Source organism: Phoenix dactylifera, chromosome 4, assembly GCF_051530095.1.
Source record: "Phoenix dactylifera cultivar Ajwa chromosome 4, Ajwa_hap1_PhDact_Kaust_v1.1, whole genome shotgun sequence".
NCBI classification, from domain to species: domain Eukaryota; kingdom Viridiplantae; phylum Streptophyta; class Magnoliopsida; order Arecales; family Arecaceae; genus Phoenix; species Phoenix dactylifera.
Genome location: NC_143193.1, coordinates 51152845 through 51171335, shown reverse-complemented (window position 1 = coordinate 51171335; position 18491 = coordinate 51152845). Strand labels below are relative to the sequence as shown.

The 18491-nt window shown below is 37.1% G+C and overlaps 1 protein-coding gene and 1 long non-coding RNA gene across 2 annotated transcripts; one reads left to right on the top strand and one right to left on the bottom strand.

Annotated features, from left to right (window-relative positions):
• Positions 1–968: 968 nt before the first annotated feature.
• On the top strand, positions 969–2427 carry LOC103701316 (myb-related protein 308-like). Its single transcript, XM_008783334.6, has 3 exons — positions 969–1288; positions 1394–1523; positions 1802–2427. The coding sequence occupies exons 1-3, from the start codon at positions 1156–1158 to the stop codon at positions 2340–2342; spliced, it is 804 nt and encodes a 267-aa protein (XP_008781556.3). The 5' UTR covers positions 969–1155; the 3' UTR covers positions 2343–2427.
• Positions 2428–8849: 6422 nt separating this feature from the next.
• LOC120113107 (uncharacterized) lies at positions 8850–16208 on the bottom strand. Its single transcript, XR_015977513.2, has 6 exons — positions 16102–16208; positions 14936–15045; positions 13509–13747; positions 13209–13425; positions 10860–10977; positions 8850–9383 (listed from the first exon to the last, which is right to left on the bottom strand). It is a non-coding gene; the product is annotated as an uncharacterized LOC120113107 (long non-coding RNA).
• Positions 16209–18491: the final 2283 nt, after the last annotated feature.

Here is an 18491-nt window from a genome sequence, read left to right as displayed (position 1 = left end):
GCACAACTTTTGTCATTAAACATTAATCAATCTAGACATTCAATATTGGGGTTGTTCAACTAACGCTAATCGATCCCTAATTTTTATCACAATTACATCGCCCTACAAACGACGACATCAACAACAAATGACACCCCCAAAGCGATAGCACAACAGTCGTTGCAGTATCCATTTTTGACTTCTAGACATCGAACGAGTCGAACAATTCACAAGCATCAATCACCGCTGCATCACCATTATGTTTTTAACACGACATTACGTCACCATTTCCATTATCGGCAACAAGGAAAGCATGCTAAGAAAGCCAAACTCGACTCCATGGGAGGCTAACAAGCCAGCATATGCTTTGGACTCGCATTGAGAAATGTTAACAAGGCACTAAGATAATAATTCCCACAACCATACCAATAATATTAGATTGCCTCCTCGGTGAAAAGAATTCCATGCATCAATAGGGAATAAAGAAGCAAGCAGTAAACAAAAGCCACAAGTTGTTCCACGACAAGAGGAGGGGCTGATGGGAGAGAAGGTTTGGTCACCAAACAAATTAGATTCTCTCCCCCCCCCCTTTCTCTTTCCTCCACACTCATGCCCACGCACCAACACTGGCTAGGCTTTCTAGAATGCTTAAAAGGAGGAGCGAGCGTGAGGTGTAAAAAAATTGTCGGTGGAAGTGAGTTATTGATGGAGATAGAAAGAGATAAAAAGATAGGGGGAGGAATTATAAACTTAAACTAATATATCAAATTATAAAGTGATAAATATAAGCGAATAAAGAAATGAAATGGAACACGAAACACTCACGTAAAAGTAGACCTACCAACCAAATCCAGCCCCCAAGCTTTGTAACCACTCGCGCCCTCCGCACCAACTCGGTCAAATGGGCCAAGGGGATCGAGTCAATGGGCGCTCCCCACAACTTCCCCTCCTCTCATATAAATCCACCCCCCTCTTCTCTTCCCCTTCTTCCACTTGCTCATCCCAACCCGCAAGAAACAGGACACAAACCACGGCCAAAACCAGAACTCCTCCCCTCCCTCCTCTCTTCTCTTACCTCCTCCTCTTCTCTGAGATCTCCCCTTCGATCTCTCCTCTCACACAACCACAAAGAACTCTACTAGCTATTAGTCCTAGCAGCAACACTACTTTTATAGTATGGGTAGGTCTCCATGCTGCGAGAAGGCTCACACAAACAAGGGAGCTTGGACTAAGGAGGAGGACCAACGGCTCATAGCCTACATCAAAGCCCATGGAGAAGGCTGTTGGAGATCCCTCCCCAAGGCTGCAGGTCTCTTTCATTCTTTCCTTTCCTCATAAGAAAAGCCCGTCTAAAGAGATCGAACAATTTTTTGCTGATGATCATATTGTTCTTGAATTTTTTTCGTGATTATAGGTTTGCTTCGATGCGGCAAGAGCTGCCGGCTCCGATGGATAAACTACCTCCGGCCCGATCTCAAGCGCGGCAATTTCACGGAGGAGGAGGACGAGCTCATCATCAAGCTCCATGGCTTGCTTGGTAACAAGTATGCACCGTGTTCTATATATTAGTTCGTCACCTCATACATACTTTACAGAAGTTTAGGATTAATTCTTTTTGCTTAAAATTTTTTACCGAGCTTCAGAAACTATTCCAACCCCATCTACAATGCGTTTTCATCACAAAAGACCGAATTGGATGGAAGCTGTGAGAGAAAAACAATCTTTCAAAAAATTAATAATAATAATAATAATAATAATAATAATAATAATTCTTTTGATGTGATCGTTAATATTTGTTTTTGTTTTTAAATAATTGTGACAGATGGTCTTTGATAGCCGGGAGGCTGCCGGGGCGGACTGACAATGAGATCAAGAACTACTGGAACACCCACATCAAGAGGAAGCTCCTGAGCCGAGGCCTCGACCCCCAGACTCACCGCCCACTCAACGGCGGCGGCCCCTTCGCCGGCCCCCAGCAACAAGAGGCCCCCGGCGGCGCCACCGCCGCCAAGCCCGCAAGCTCCGGCGACGAGGGCCGCAGCTCCGGCGCCAGCCTCGACGAGGACCGCTTCCCAGACCTCAATTTAGACCTCTCCATCAGCCTCCCTTGCCACTCTCCAAAAAGGTCCCCACCTTCAGAGCCCTTGGCGGCGGCGGCGGCAGCAGCAGCAGCAGCAGCAGCAGAAGCAGAAGCCACAACCTCCACAAGTAGTTACACTCAACCCATTTGCTTGTGCTGCCATCTCGGCTTTCCAACCAGCGATACTTGTGGCTGCCAAACTAATACTCCAAACTCACAGTCCCATGTCTATAGATACATCAGACCATTTGAAGAAGGGCAGCACCTAAATTACTCCAGTTAATTTTAAAAAAGCTTGTATCGCTGCTCTCTTCTTTTTGGATCGTATTAGCCCACAGAGAAGAGAAAATATGCTTTGGTTTTTGAAATGACCTAGACTCAGACCCAGGACTGATCTTTTTTTCTTGCAAGATATTCTACTGTTGCTTAGAGTCTTTAGTGGTTTGGGTGCACAAAAAGTGAGGCCAAGCATGATAAGGACAAGGTTTGGGCGAAACCAAGGGGGGGGCTGGTAGTTTTTATGTGTGTGTGGCTGTTGGAGGCATCTGATGGTGGGGGCCCCTTGGTCACGTAGGAGGAGTGTGGGGAACATGTGGGTGTTCTGGGTTAGGTAACCGGATCACCAAATAAATAAAGAGGACCAGGGATAAAGTGTGGGGGGATAAGGATTGGTTAGTTAGGGGGCGGTCAGAGTTGATCATGTGCGGTGGGGTGCGGCGGTTGGTAGCCTAATAATAGTTTAATCATCAATGTCAGGGCCTAAACAAGTCCGGTTGGGGTACCCGAGAATGATTTTTTTTTTTTTTTTTTTTGATACATCGGCTGCTCATAATAATCTCGCGTAAGTATGACCAGCACTATTATAAGAAAAAAGACTACTCAATGCTGGAGAAATCTCGACCAGAAAATCTCTCCAGCGTGCTGGATAGCATAGCCTCCCAGTATATATGAACGGTCTGGAAGGTGTCACACCTCCTCACTAGCCACTAGACGTCGCCAGGGAGCGGATACTACTTTTACCATCATCAGCTTTGCACGTAGCAATATATAACAGAGGAAGAAATCTACATAAAAAGATTGTGATAAAATCGGATGATTGTTATATTATATGCACTATTTTTTGAAATAAAATACTATGATTGTTTGCCCTATGGAGTAAAATATGAATGTTTTTCTTTTCTACTTCCAAATACCACAAGAACTGTAGAGTTACAGATATGTGCAAAATGAAGGGAAGAGAACATATTTACTTATTCTCTATATATCTTTTGTCCCAGTTACAGCAATATTAAAAAAAGAGAAGAGGAATAACATGTTTATTCTTTACACCTTCAGTTCAGGTTACAACTACGTCAATATATAGTCTAACAATATGGCTAGTAAGAAAAGTATATCAGGAGTGATGAGAAAATATTAATTATATTGGACCAGTACAGCAGCAAGATATTAAATATGCTTAACAATTTCTTAAGATTTCGTATAAGAGCTTAATTGAATTGTCGGAGACTTGAATATGGTGACGACCGGTGATGGGTATTAAACACTTTGTTACATTCCCAAATGTAGGTGACTCATTGGATGCTAGTGATTCTGGACCTTGTCAGGTATTGGATACTGGCCAATAATATAGCCATGTGGGCGAGCCAAGAAAAGATACTGGTAGATTGTGTGATTAATTAGGTGTCCGATGTCCTGCATGATGGTACTAAGTTCTAAAACATGGATGACTTTTGCACCTTGGTGTTGGAAGTAATTAATCATCCAAAGTGTGTGAAACATAGAAACACTACACTCAAATGCTAGATAGAGGTATTTGATATGATGAATATTTGTTAACCTAACTTCGAAGTAAGCCGAAGTAGTGGGGAAATGCCATATAACTCATTACATATCATTTGAGGGCAGATAATGCCTATCAAGAACGTGGCCACAATCTTGGTGATGGTTATGCTGGCTTGGCCATAATTGTACAATTAAAGCGGTCATCGCCACATGTGTGATATGGAGCCGTTACGATGTAGTTATTACGCGTCATAGAGAGTTGTTACGGTGTAGTTATTGCGTTTTCCGTTAATTTCGGTAACAGATATCGATCCCATTCTTTTTAAGAGATCAAACCAGAGGACCATAGGTAAGTCATTCTTTCCATCCAACTTTCTCCTCAGAAACTCTCTCTTTTACTATTTCCTAAAGTTCGATTGACTTGAGCGTCGGAGAGTTCCAACAAACTCCGGTAAAAAAAATGAACACTTAATTTTCCAGATATTATTGTAATTTGTAATTTGTAATAGGTTTGATTTGAAATCAACCATCAGATACTATTGTAAACTAAGATCATATAAATTTTCCAGCATTATGACAATAATAAAATGAACACTTAATGTGGCAGTATGCAAAAAAAATTCGGCATCACATGCACCAAACTAAATCTAGTTGTTGGGGAGTATGAACACCCCACGAGATACTGATGAAAAATTTCATCGTGCCATAGTATATACTTACCTATTTCGTGCCCTTAATAATAAGATCAATATGCACCATAGGCAATAAATATTATTTGGCCATAATTTCCACTTTTAAGTATCATTTTGTACTTGGGGTTTAAAGGTACATCAATGATACCTCCATTATCAAAAAAATGACATCTCCATTATTCTCCCTATTCTTTGATGATGATGAACGTACTTGTTCAATTATCAGTTGGATTAGAGCCACGCCAAATGCACATGTTTCTCCTTTTAACAATAATGCAGACATAATCTCTTCTTGAGGAACACCAATAATGTATATATCATCATTTATTTAACTATACATCTACATCTACTACATGCATGTATCCCTCTCCCCATAAAGCTCAACAGAGATAGAAGCAAAGCAAGCACATCGCTTAAACTAAGAAGAGCTTTACGAATTCCATCAACAATACGCATCCACCGATAATTAGAGTAATTTTAGGCATCACATCCCCAGTTGCTCACTCGAAACTCTTATGTATACCCATAGGGACAGATGATATATAAAAAAACTGTGGCCTCTAAAATTCTCAGCAGAAGAAAATGGGTCCTGGGATTCCATTCAGTGCAATATCTAGCATGGCTTGAGAAGCTTTTGGCAAAGTGGGAACCTTTGTCGCAAAAGCACCAAATGGAGCAACATCTCCACCACTGATAGGATGTCAACTTGGATAGAGTGTTCAAAAGAGTTTATTCCCATCCGACCATCAAACATGTGGATGGAGGGAGATACATCAATCCTACAACATGAACCATTATCCAACAACAAATAAGGACAAAACAATTCCACCCAAGTATTCCCCCTTTCCTTCATGCCCACCAATGATGCAAGGGTGTGGGCCCACCCCAATCCCTTCTCTGGTAACCTGGGTTTCTGTTGTCGCTATTGTTGGGTTTGGAAAACAAAAGGCTAGGGAAAGGATCCAATTTAGAGGTGGTAGTTGGTGGTTGGTAGCTCCACGACATCATCCAAGGCAACTACCAATGTCTTCTTTTTTTCATGAATTCCGGGTTATGCTGCTATCCCCATCTCCTTTTCCCCTTTGAATGTCCTTTTCTATAGGCTCTGGGTGGATGGATGGCTACTGGGAAAAGTGGTGGGCTTTGCTTCTAGAAGGCCGAACCCTCACTCAAACTAAAGCTGGTTGGTTAGCTTCATTAGGCCGGAAACTATCCCCCGTCAACCCTTGGAAAGTTTTTTTATAGGTAACCAAGGGTGAAGGGTGCTGATATTACGCGGTTCGGCCGCACTTTTTCTCGTGTTGGCAACTTAGCCATCAACTTTTTCCTCATAAAAAAATTAAAAAGGAAAACCTTAGGCATCAACTTACTTTGGCTTATGATTCACACAGTTGGAGTCTGTTTTTTTTTTTTTTGAATACGTCTGCTCATTTCAAGAGAAAGAATGTTCCGAAGTTGAGAAAGCAAAGATGTATAATCCATCCAAAGAATTCTATCTGAGCGATATCCATTTAATCTGTTGCTTTGTTTACCTCTCGATAAATATATAAAGCTGAAAAGGAGATATATAACCCAGATAGACACTGCTTGCTGGCTATGTACTCTTTAATTTAGATAAAAGTAACAAGTCATAGGACTCTTGTGGCAGGTTTTTGACACTCATTGCAAATTAATTTACCAACTAACCCTAACCATGGGGCAATTATTCTTAACTGTAGCTAATTCTCCAAGTTTTTTTATACTTGGGTTAATAACATCGCCTTAGCTAGCAGGATAAAAGGAGAAAACATATGAAAAGTAAAAGAGAGAAAAGAGGGTGGGAGATTAAAGAAGCAAATATTCCTATCTCATCTAAGAGGACAATACATTTAGAGAATCAGCAGGATAACCACCTTCAACCTTGAAATATTTTGCAACCAAACATAGACTCTGTTTCTCATGAAAATATATTTTATTACATGTGCATTTTGTTCTCATGTGATGCCCCTTGATTCAGAATATTTGGACTATGGTGAGTGACGGAGTGGCCTTGCAGATTCGGCATGTATTTAGAGAGGCTAATGGGGCTGCGGACCGGATGGCTTCTTCTGTGGCCTGTCACTTGAAGGTACCTATGGACCAGAGAGGAGGAGTTGCCAGAGCACTCATGGACTTGCTGTTCTCTGATTTTATTAGATGTATCCATACTTGAATTATATGAAGTCTCCATTTCATGCTTTTCTATAGGTTGGAGATAATATTAGTTTACAGAGGGGGGGGGGGGGGGGGGGGGGGGGGGGGGGTTTGCTCTCCTGGAGAGGAAGGGATGGTCCTCCCCATCATTTATAAGCAGATAGCACCATAGTTGTTGGGTCCTTTGCCCACCACCTCATACCTACCGCCTTGTCCTCCACATTATATGCTAGTGAGCTTTAGACAATGACGTGTCTCGCCTTCCTTCTCGATTACATCATCAACATGTGATTCTTTTGAGTACATGTCCACTCTTGGTTTTATTATATTCCTCCCATATGTTAATAAGGCCGAGTCCGAATTAAATATGGATCAAATCAAGATCAATCAAAACACTTTTAACCTAAACCCAATCTATTTACTAAATGGATCAAAAATCCAAATCCAAACCCAATTATTTTATTAAATAAGTAATCTAAGCCGATAACTTGAATCAAGTTAAATGGATTAAGGTTTCGTTTGGCAAAGCTCTTGCCTCTTGTGGGCTAGAAAGTATTTTTTAGTCTTTTAAAATTACTTTTGGATGGTATAGTGGTGCTTGGTTAAAAATCAAAAGTTGTTTTGGCTTTGTCAGAAAACTGAAACATCTATTTAAAAACGCTTTATTTTGGAGCTTTCTTTTAAAAAGTGTTTTTTAGCCAATATCAGAAAGCTATTTTAAGTTTAATAAAATTTTTCTAATGATCCAAATACCCACCAATGAATCTCATGATTACATCTTATATTACAACATATCAAATCATAATATATTATTATACTATAAATATAATATAATATAATAATAAATTAATAAAATATTATATCACATTATTACATTATAATAGTATAATATATTGTATTATTGTAGTAATGAATAATAATAATATAATATATTCTTATTATAATACTATTACAATATACTATTAATAATACATAACAAGATCATATATTAGATTATGTTATATGATTATATTATAATAATTTTATATTATTATAATTTTATATTATTATAATATAAACATATAATATAATATTATTATATTACAATAATACAATCTGATATAATAATATTCAATAATAATATACTATTATTATGCTATAATCTATTATCAGATTAGATTTTAATTCGTTATATTATATTATATTGTTATATTATATTACAATATTATTATATAATATTATATTACCTTATATTATATTGGAGTAATATTATACTATTAACAATACATTATTATATCATATCATATTATGTTATATTATTATGCTATATTATTCAATATTATATTATACTATATTATAATAATAATATAAAAAATAATATTTTAACATGTAATAACATATAATATTATATTGTATTATACTCTACTGTGCAATACTATGCAATATCCTTTACTTTTATTTTATCGTATCAAAGGTATTTTCTCATTTTGGTTACCAAACATATGTTAAAATTTTAAAAATATAACTATCAAACAACAAATAGTTTTTTATAAAAATTTTACTTCTAAAAGCTCTATTACTTAAAAGTTCTACTCCTAAAAACTCTAAAAGCTCTACTGGCAACAACAATCCCAAATTGGGCCTCAATGGTTAAGCATTGCCACCCCTATTACTTATAGGACTCGTTTGGTTCGCGGGAAGCATTTTCCTTCCTAGGAATATGATTCCTGGGAAACAAATTCCTAGGAAGAGGATGCCTAGGAAAGTACTTTTGGCATGTTTGGTTGACCATGGGAAAGTGACAAATTTCGAAGGTGCTTATGTTTGGTTGGCCATCCACTTTCCTAGGAAAGTTATATATAATTCCTATTATGCCCTTAATAAAAATTAAGTTTTTAATGCCTCTTTAATGCTTCTTTAATGCTGAAAGGACTTTTTGGGAAAAAGTAAAAATGGAGTGATTCCCGCCTCATGGGAAAGTAACTTTCCCATGTTTCTCATGGGAAAGACTTTCCCATGAAATATGGGAATCACATTCCCATGGGAATATAACTTTCCCTTCTCTCTCCTTTAAAAACTCCAACCAAACAAGAGGCATCTCATTACTTTCCCGTTGACCACACTTTTCCCCCTTCTTTTCCCGCGAACCAAACGAGCCCATAGAGAAATTAGGTGCATTTGGGAGAGACTGGCAAAGTGCCCTGGTGGGTGCTAGCGCAAGCAAGTGTTGGTTGCTTTAGACATGAACTATGGAGGACTTATTATTTATAAAAATACAAAAGTTTGCCTAACCCTCCCATTCTGGTACAAAACGTTGGGTGCAAGAATTGTCTCAATTTGTTCTTCTTCTTATGTTACTCAACCCAACATTGGGACCTGACCACTCGAGTCCCTGGGAGACATAAATTAAGTTTGCTGCACTTGCTATCAATTTATAAATGGTGAAACCAAAAAGTAATGATGAAAAGGTTACCTAAAAGTTAAGAGTACTAACCATAAAATCTGGCCCATCAGTCAGTGCTTGCACTGGTGCACTGGTTGAGTGATCAATAAACATCACACATGTTGAGTGAGGTTGAGTCCATGGTTGGTGAGCCAAATTGCCAATTGATTCCCTTCTCCACAAGTTTGAGAGACTAAATTCCAGGGGCTTGTGACAAACCGTAACACCAGGGCCTCCAATATGGAGCTTTCCCAACCTACAAAAGTAAGGTGCTGTCAACAACATCCCTAAATTCTTTGAGCGGCCACCAAGTCAACTATCATGTATTCATTTATATCTTGATGAAAGGTCACAATTGAGCTTCTCATTGATATCAAAACTGTAGCAAGCTAGTTAGGTATCATAAAGGATATTACTGTTAGGAAATATGCTCCAGGAAGTGGGTAGGATTTAATGAGGGCATCACAGATGATGACCCAGACCTCCCTAATAATGTTACCTAATACCTAAGATTGGTGACATGGTTTGAGAATGCTTTAATTTTACCATTACGTCAATGTTGCAGTGACAAAGTAACCGACCTAGCAAAGTTAGGTCAATGGAACCTTCCAAGGATCTCATCACTACATCACCAGGAACACCAAACATAGAGAGGAAAGGTTTTCCTTTCCCATTAATGTCAGTACCTATCTCTTTCATCATTTTCAAATAATTCTTAATTATCCCATCCATATATAGCTTCTAGATGGCTTTTGCAACCTATCAGAAAATCCACGTTTCAAATGCTTTGACTGGCTCTTCTGATAATGTAGACAGGTAGTTCTCTATGTGCAGTGGAGTCAATTATGTTCTAATGGAGAATCCAAGTGGAACCCATTGGAAGGAGATTGGAGAAGTTATAGAATGTTTTTCCCAAAGATGATTCAAAAGGGACGTTGGAAAAGATAAAAAGTAGACAGAATACTAGGACTTCGAAAGAGTCTTACGCCTTCAACCTAGACCGCGTGACCAAGCAAAATTGTTGGCTAGTTACAATAGAAGGTTCATCTGCTGATGGCTAGTGGGAAGAGAGGATTGCACCTTTTGAATTCAGCTCAGCTGTGTTGGCTCATACATGGTTTAGCCTCGAGGACAGATGTGTCAGGCCTAAGTTCCACACTGGCGAGGCCTAGGTGATATTGCAACTCTTGACTTGTGTGGATGGCTGATGTGGCCCATGGATGCTGCCAAACAAGCCAAATATTTGACAAACATCTCAGCCATCAAGAATGAATCATCTGAGAGGAGAAAACTGAACTGCTCTATGTCAGCAGCATTAAGACTTATTGGTCTAAATCATCTGCCTATGAACAGGCCTTAAGGCTTTGTGATGGGAGGCAAAGATAATTGACTCCTTTATACGCTTATCATGGTTGAAAATAAATCCTAATGTTGTTTCAGATCAGCTCGATACAGTGATAATCAACATAAACCAAACAATATAAAAGCCATCTATATACACAAATGTAGCACGACAGTGGCAGCCATTTGATCTTTTCACTGTTTACAAAATAAAACATTATTTTGATAAATATAACAGAAATGCTAATATCGCAGACAGTATTATAAACTGTGAACAGGGGTTTTGTCAAATAACACCTAAGGAGATGGTCCTTTGATATGCATAAGTCCATTTAGTTTTCAGAAACATGGAAATTGTTACCACATACATCTTATATGCATAGAATAGTACCTTCAAAATGGTGAAGCACTGTCTCAGAAGCCATATATGATTTCCTCTTCACTCTATGCCATCCTCACATGCTTTCTCCTCCTTCAAAGGTGAACGGTTTGGAGATAAACAAGCAGCTCTACACTTGCCAGAAAGCTAAAAATGGATCAGGTTTTGCCCTGAGACCAACCTGAACTGCAGTTATATGAACTGTCTAAGAAGTGAAAGCAACTCAAGTTGGAGACTAGGTGATAGATACATTTCCCTCCATCGGCTGTAAGCCTGTGAACAGTTTTCAGTTCAAAATTTTCACTTGCCAGGCCAAACAGAGGGCTAGTGATAGGAGTCTGGATAATGATATAAAACAACAAAAGCATATTCCTACCTACTGGCAAGCATCAGTGAACAAGCATCCAGATAGTTCATAATTCAAATAAAATAGCAGCATAGAAGAGATCGGCCAATCTCACATATTACAACTTTTATAGTCTTTTAAATGCTTGCAGATATTTTTACATTTAACTGATAAGATGAAACCAGAAACCAGGACCCAAAGTGAAGTGAGGAATAGAGCATCATGATTGTAACCTGATAAACTATGTATGCAGCTGACCAATCCAATGTGAAGAAATTTACCATCCAGGATTCGAGATCATCAAAACAGTAAATAAAATAAAATAAAATAAAAAGTCATTAATTCAGGACATTTTCTATGATGAGGTCCATCTTATTTGCAGTACTAATGAGACAAGAAAGCATCTAAGGTTCAAAAAGCTTCAGCACAGTAAGTCCTTAAAAAAAATGAAGAAATTGAACCGAAAACCTTATTACTCCACCGACTGCAACTATTTATTCTTTTCCTGAGAAGCACGTAATATACCCTTCATCATCAAACGCATGACATTATAATTCTTTTCTGAGTGCCAAGCAGCATAGAATGCAGCATTGCTTAAGAGATTAACCAATGCAATACCAATAGAATAAGCCTTTTGCAGGCAAAAAAAGAAAAATCATCAATTAAGCATTGACATTAACATAACACGTATATCCTTCCGTCCTTCTCATTTTCTTCAGCATAGAAGTTGTGCAAGGAGCGTAATACATGAATTTGTTCAGCACATTGATCAGTCTGCAGTAATGACTCATCTCGTCTACATCTCCGTTGACAAGATATCACTACCTCTGTCATTTACTGATATTTTTACCAGGCATATGCATGATTAGTTGTGCAACCCTCTGAAAAGGATAATATGAAGAGATACTAGAAAACCTAATTTTTCAAATATAGACATTTTACCGTTGCTTCATGTCAATCATGAAAAGGTTTCTAACATTTGAGCCAAATGTTCATATTGATAATTGTCAGAACTTACATTGGAAAAGGGAAGGGGAACAAATCAGATATTATGCATCTTCTAGCTGTCAAAATTTTCCACAACCTTTAAGGGAAGAATGATGCGCTTTGTGGTTATCTAACTAGTAGAAAAGTCATTTCAGGGTCGAATGGTTAGATGGCTTCTAACTTTAATTTGTTTTGTACATTAGAAAGCAATGTAGTTGAAGTTGTATCTTCCTCTCCTCAACCAAGTGAAAGACTTGCTGTCATATGTCCCACCTGTGTGGCAGTTATCATAAAGATCTCATAGGCCGTTTATCTATGAAGCCACTTTATGGGTGTTTCCAACCCACAAGCTATCCTGCAAATATCTAGTTTATAAATGCCTAAAAATCTGTGGCAGTCCTCCACATAACTGGAAAAAGGAGATGGAGTATACTGAAGTTAGACATCATTCCAAAGATATAGAGTTTCACGACAGTCGGTCTGTACCATAATCACCTTGTAAAATGACCATTTGTATTTTATGGGTGAACTTAGAGATCTCCAATCCGACTAAATGGTTAATAGTTTGTGTGTCAGGGCTTCCCAGATCACCTTAGCACTCACCAAAATAATAGAGAAACAGATAGAAAATCACTAAGGCGCCAAATGATTTAGCCGATCTGACAGTTGGATAGCCCTGAGAACTACCCTCAACCAAAAAGTTTGTTGGTGTTTCAGATGTTCGATAAATAAATTAGATACTCAGAGAGCATGTATATCCAACTCACAGAGATGTTTCAGATGTTTGATAAATAATTAGCTACTCTAAGAACATATATATCCAAATCTATCAAGAGAAACAATTTACTAACTTAACTGAAGAAGTATATATCAAACCATAGTTTTGAGTTAAGACTTCAAAGATATCGTTCAGTTATATAAGAAATGTTCCTCAGTGAAAAATGTGAATAACAGAAGAAAATTTAATTCAAAAAAAAAAAAGCAAACATAAAAGGACAATAGAAACCACTAACAACCCTTTTTCTTACCTCTTCTCCCTTCCTTTCCCTTTTTTCCCTTACCGATCTTCTTGTAGGAAGCATTGTTGGTTTTAATTGGAGTTGGTGCCAACAGATGCTTCACATTCAGCACACCTTTCTTAAAATGACCTTCACTTGCCTTCAATACTTTGTCTTCTGGTTTTATCTTTTGCAGTTTATTATTTTTCTTTCCAGCATTCTTGGCAAAGTGGCCAAGAATGAATCCCTGAAATCATGAATGACAGGATATTTGAGACATGTTTTTTGTCAAACAGTATGAAAGAATGGAACAGCTGTAGTGAAAGATACCTCTTCTATTTTCTTTTACACTCTTTGCTTCTGACTTTTGGTCGCCACTTTTGCCACACTAAGTGGTATTCTATGCTTTTGAAGCTTTTGAGAAGAAAATGCGAGAAGTTAGACATGGCTTGATGATTTTGCTGATTTCAAGGATCGCCAAAGATCTCAAAGAATCCTTATTTTTCCACCCAATGCAGACACATTCCGGTTCTCCATCTGCTCTCTCCTTCCATGATATATTGGAGGCACTTTAACAAATCAGAAAGAGTAAGATGATAATTACTGTAACACATATGGCAACATAATTCTCACTGGTTTAAAACATAATGAAGTTAAAATCTGGCAACGACTAAAGGAACCAAAATACAAAATCATGTAGTGTATTATCATTGACTGGGTATATGTTGAGGATGAAACTTAACTTTTTTCTTTCAAGAGTGAAGTGTCTCTATATTTTTAAATTTGGCACAATTCAACAACTAACAGTCCAAGCGTACAACAATTAATTCTTTGAGAGCCAGAAGAACTGGCAAATGTTAAAGCTTAAGAAAACAAGTGTGGTGAGACTGCTATATCTAGTCCTGTTTGGTCAAATGAAAGAACGATTAGGTGCCAGGAAGCAAGTTGTTAACCACCAAGATTCAGCCCTGATGTGAAATGGATGCTAAATGTTCTGATCACCAGATTCTACTCTCGAATGCATGGCTGCAAGGATACAAAAATTGATGCAATAAGAATATAAAATAATAAGTAACTCCATGTGTTTGGTCAAACAACTTTCTTGTCAATGTCAGGATACAGCCCTCATATATTATAACTAGAAATTAAGGGGGGAAAAAAGAAAAGAAAAGGATTGCTAATTCAACAGAAAACACAAATTGGGTTGAGTTCTGCAATTCACCTAAAATTCATGTCCAATTAAAAGGTGACAGTGGATTTAGCGATATGCACATAAATGAATTCTATCAATTGCACAATGGTTAAAATCGACAATATGCATAATACTCTGTACTCCTAGAAACTTTTGTGTTGGAAACTTGGAATCAGCAAACAACACATGATTCCTTCGAGCCGGAAGTTAGAAGATAGAGTTTCTGCAATCAAATGTTTGAATGTTAACATCATCCAATTATAACCATTTACCAATCCAAATCAATTAGCTACCCCCTTAATCAAGTGTGATACTCGCAAAAGTTATATCTAAGAATTCAAATAACGCTGCATGCATAACAGTGTCTCTGATTAAGAAGTTTGATAGCCCACACAAATGTAAACACATTTATTAGGCATCATCACATCTGCTGAATGTACTGTAGCTACACAAATTGGCCACCGCAATAAAAAATAAAACAGGTAAAAAAAGATCTCAAGAGTAAGTACAAGGAGGGAACTTTATATGACAAACACTTAGGCCATGGAATTTCCGAGATGCTTACCCAGGTATTTGATATCCCTTAATATTTTCTGTATATCCATTTCCTCACTCTCACTGCCCAAAGACTTGGAATATTCTAAAGTTTTTGGCTTCTGATGCATATCTACACGGCTGAATGATACAAATAAAACAAACAGTTTGATTAGAATACCAGTAACAATCAGCTAGTCCAAGTAGCCGGTATGAGCATGAAACGCAAAAAATAAGTTCGCTTCAGCAAAAATATATTTAGTGAGAGTTTCCTATGAGGAGCCCACCAGTGCATAAGATGGAAATACATCTGAGATTGTTCCATCAGACAGGACCCAAATTATTATGAACTGGTCAGTGGAAATCCTCTGTCAAGAATTTATGGTGCTAATGGTGAAACTTAGTCAAATTTATTTTCTTCCACAATCATAACCTTAATTTCTAGAGTGCCAGCCCAAGACATGGGCAAGAGTCCATTCCAAGGAGAACAGTCATTAGCAAAATTTGTACGGCATACTCAAAACATACATGGCAAACATCTGACATATCTTTTCGGCGGCGTAAAAATTATTATGATCATGGAGATATAAAAGTTTATAAATCAGCAGCAATGAAAGAAACAGCAGGCCCGTGGAAGGCGAGTAGAAATATCATTACAAATTTTCGAATAAATGTTTCGATGAAAGACATGCACACGCGCATGCATGCGCACAGTTTTTTTTTATTATTATTTCTCTTCTTGTTTGCAGTTTACGCATGTTGTTTTCTTCCTTCTTCTACCAAGTATGAGATATTCTGTCATAGGATTTATAACCCGCAGAAGCTCTTGGTTGAAGGTTAAAAAGAAAGATTGTGCATTTACATTCCAAAAAAAATTGTAAAAAAATATTTCAGAATTTACGCAATTATTTCTAATAAACTGTCTGGTCAAAATTTTGGAATTGGTTTATTACAACTTGTGCAAAAAAAAAAAATTTCACCACAGGACCAAGAATATATGAATAACTGCGAGGTATATTTTTCTATAAAAAAACCCTAGTTTTCCTTTTTCTTTTTGATCCCTAGTGTAACTGGGAGATACTTGGATGGAATGAGAGAGAAGTTTAGAAATCTACCAATGTTTTTTTAGCAAAACAATCCGTCAATGTGTAACTTGGGAGAGAAAGGAAGTAGAAAAGGGATCGAGAGCATCGATACCTTGGTCCAGGAAAAGCTGGGAGGAAGGTCGGGCGAGCGTTTCACGAAATCGGTTGATGGTTATATTCGGGACTCCAAAGAAACGGACCTCACAAGATCATGTGTTTAGCGGCTCTGAATTTTATAAGCTCAGTCCAATTCAAACGTAGACTTGAAAATTTTACCGAATACATGGTTATATTTTTATGAAATTTATTAAGTATATCTTGGGGCTAAGTCTTTTGATGAAATGGTTTTAAGGATTTAAAAGAAGCTTGAGCGTTTCGAATGAGACCGTTGCATGGATTGGGCTCGACTCGAATATGCTGACCCAACCCACTTAGGGGTAGGGTTCGAAGTTCTATATATTTAGATCGAACTCCGGCTAAATAACCAATTTGATCCCAATTAGGATTAGGTTAGATTTTGCTTTCACTCGAACCAAATTCAATCCTAACCCATCTCGACCTGACTTAACTCGAGCCAGCCTGACTTAATCCAACACAATACAATATATAGATAAATAAATAAACTATATACTTATTTTTTTATAAACTTGCTTATATATTTATATAGTTATATCTTTGGTCTTGTTAAATTATGTGCAACTGTGCCATTGAAATTGATGAATGATCGTGGTTTTCATCCCATAAGTATTAATGCAATAAAAATATCTCGGATCTTATCTTAAAAATTTATGTTTAACTTAAATCCAACTATATTAGTAGAGAACAACCAAATCTCTAACTTGGTTGACTCAACCGTCCGAATTAGGTTTAAGATGGGGTTTAGTTAGGTTGGGATGGTGAAATTTTGTCCAAAAATTGTATAAGTTTGGGTTAGAGCGGTGAGATATAGAGGTTGGGTTGAGTTGAGGTTTGTCTTCGACCCGAGCCAAGCCACCCAAATTGCATCCCTATTTCTACATAATAGTACCTACTTGAGACTTTGATTGGGTCTCTATCTAACTTGATCATGCTTGACCATTGCACTGCCCAATCTTTACCCAATTTGAACTCAATCCAACTCTGGGAAGGATAATGTTTGGATTAAAAAATATAAAATGAAGCCCCTAATAAGCCTGACTGAGACTTGACTTGACCCATTAGGACTGCCAATCTTAAGTGATGAAATTGTTTCAACTCATTTGTGCTTGCACAAAGGATAGGCATGTTAAGTGAAAAAAAAAAAATCAACTCTATTTTTTTTAGATCAATGCACTTTCATTTGGTTGGATTGGCTTGAGTTGTAAGTTAATCAAGTTGAATCTTCAGTTTATATAATAATTTAGATTAGCTTGGGCTGAGAGCCCCATTAACAACTTGCATTAGATTAGATTGATAAAGGTTTGCTTGAAGTTCAACATGGATTATTGATAAATAGATATTTTTTTACCCGAGCCGATTTATTAGATATATATTACCCCAATTTTAACTTTAGGACTTGCTTTATTGTAAGTAGGCTAAGTAGGAACCTATCTTACTGTAGTTGCTTCAACTCTCCCTAAGTCGAAGCCATTTTAGGCTATATTTCCCTAAATTGGACCATAGTGCGAACTCAATCCAACTTCACTTGAAGCCAACCAATTACTCAAAGCAGGCTTTCTATAGTGAGCCTTCAGTTCAAGTTCCTAATTCAAGCAACCAAACACTCCTACAGCCTATGTCACAACCCTATTTTGAAAGCCATCCTCAACATATGGATGGCTTCATTCCAGGACAACGCTATTCAGATCATCGTATGATTCACTAATTACCCAAATGTCTAGATTAGGAGTGGATTGGAAGCAGTTTCCATCAAACTAGTTCACAAAGCTTGCCACCATATGAAAAGATGATCAATCGAATAACTTACGAGATGTTTTTGTAGATGTTGCTAGGGTTAGCTATGATGGAAATCACTTTTTGCTTGGCTTAGTTTATATGTATTTCATGGTAGACTTTAAGATTCCCAACATGTTGAGGATTCAGTTTAATTGAACCATATTAGGCCATATTGCTCCCTTGGGTACTATTTGACCTTACACCTTATTTCTATCACTTTGACTTCATAAAGTAATTTCTTCTTTTTCATTCTTTTGCCTTTTGACTATTTTAAGAACTCATTTGGCTCGCTGAAGAAAAAAATTAGTCAATAAAAAAATACTTTATATTTGATGAAAGTTGAAAAATAATATTTTATGTTTTATAGAAAAAAATTCATGCATGACATGAGACGGTCTAATTTCACTAATTAAAAATTAAGATATTTTTTTTCAAAAATATTCTAAAGTTTTAGATAAAATAGGCAAGATTTTTTTTTTTAAAGTAAAAGTATAATAGGTATTTTAGAACTTTTCCCGATAGGAGCAGAATGTGTTATTTTTCTATAATCTATAAAATATATAAAAATTATTATTTTTAGATATTATT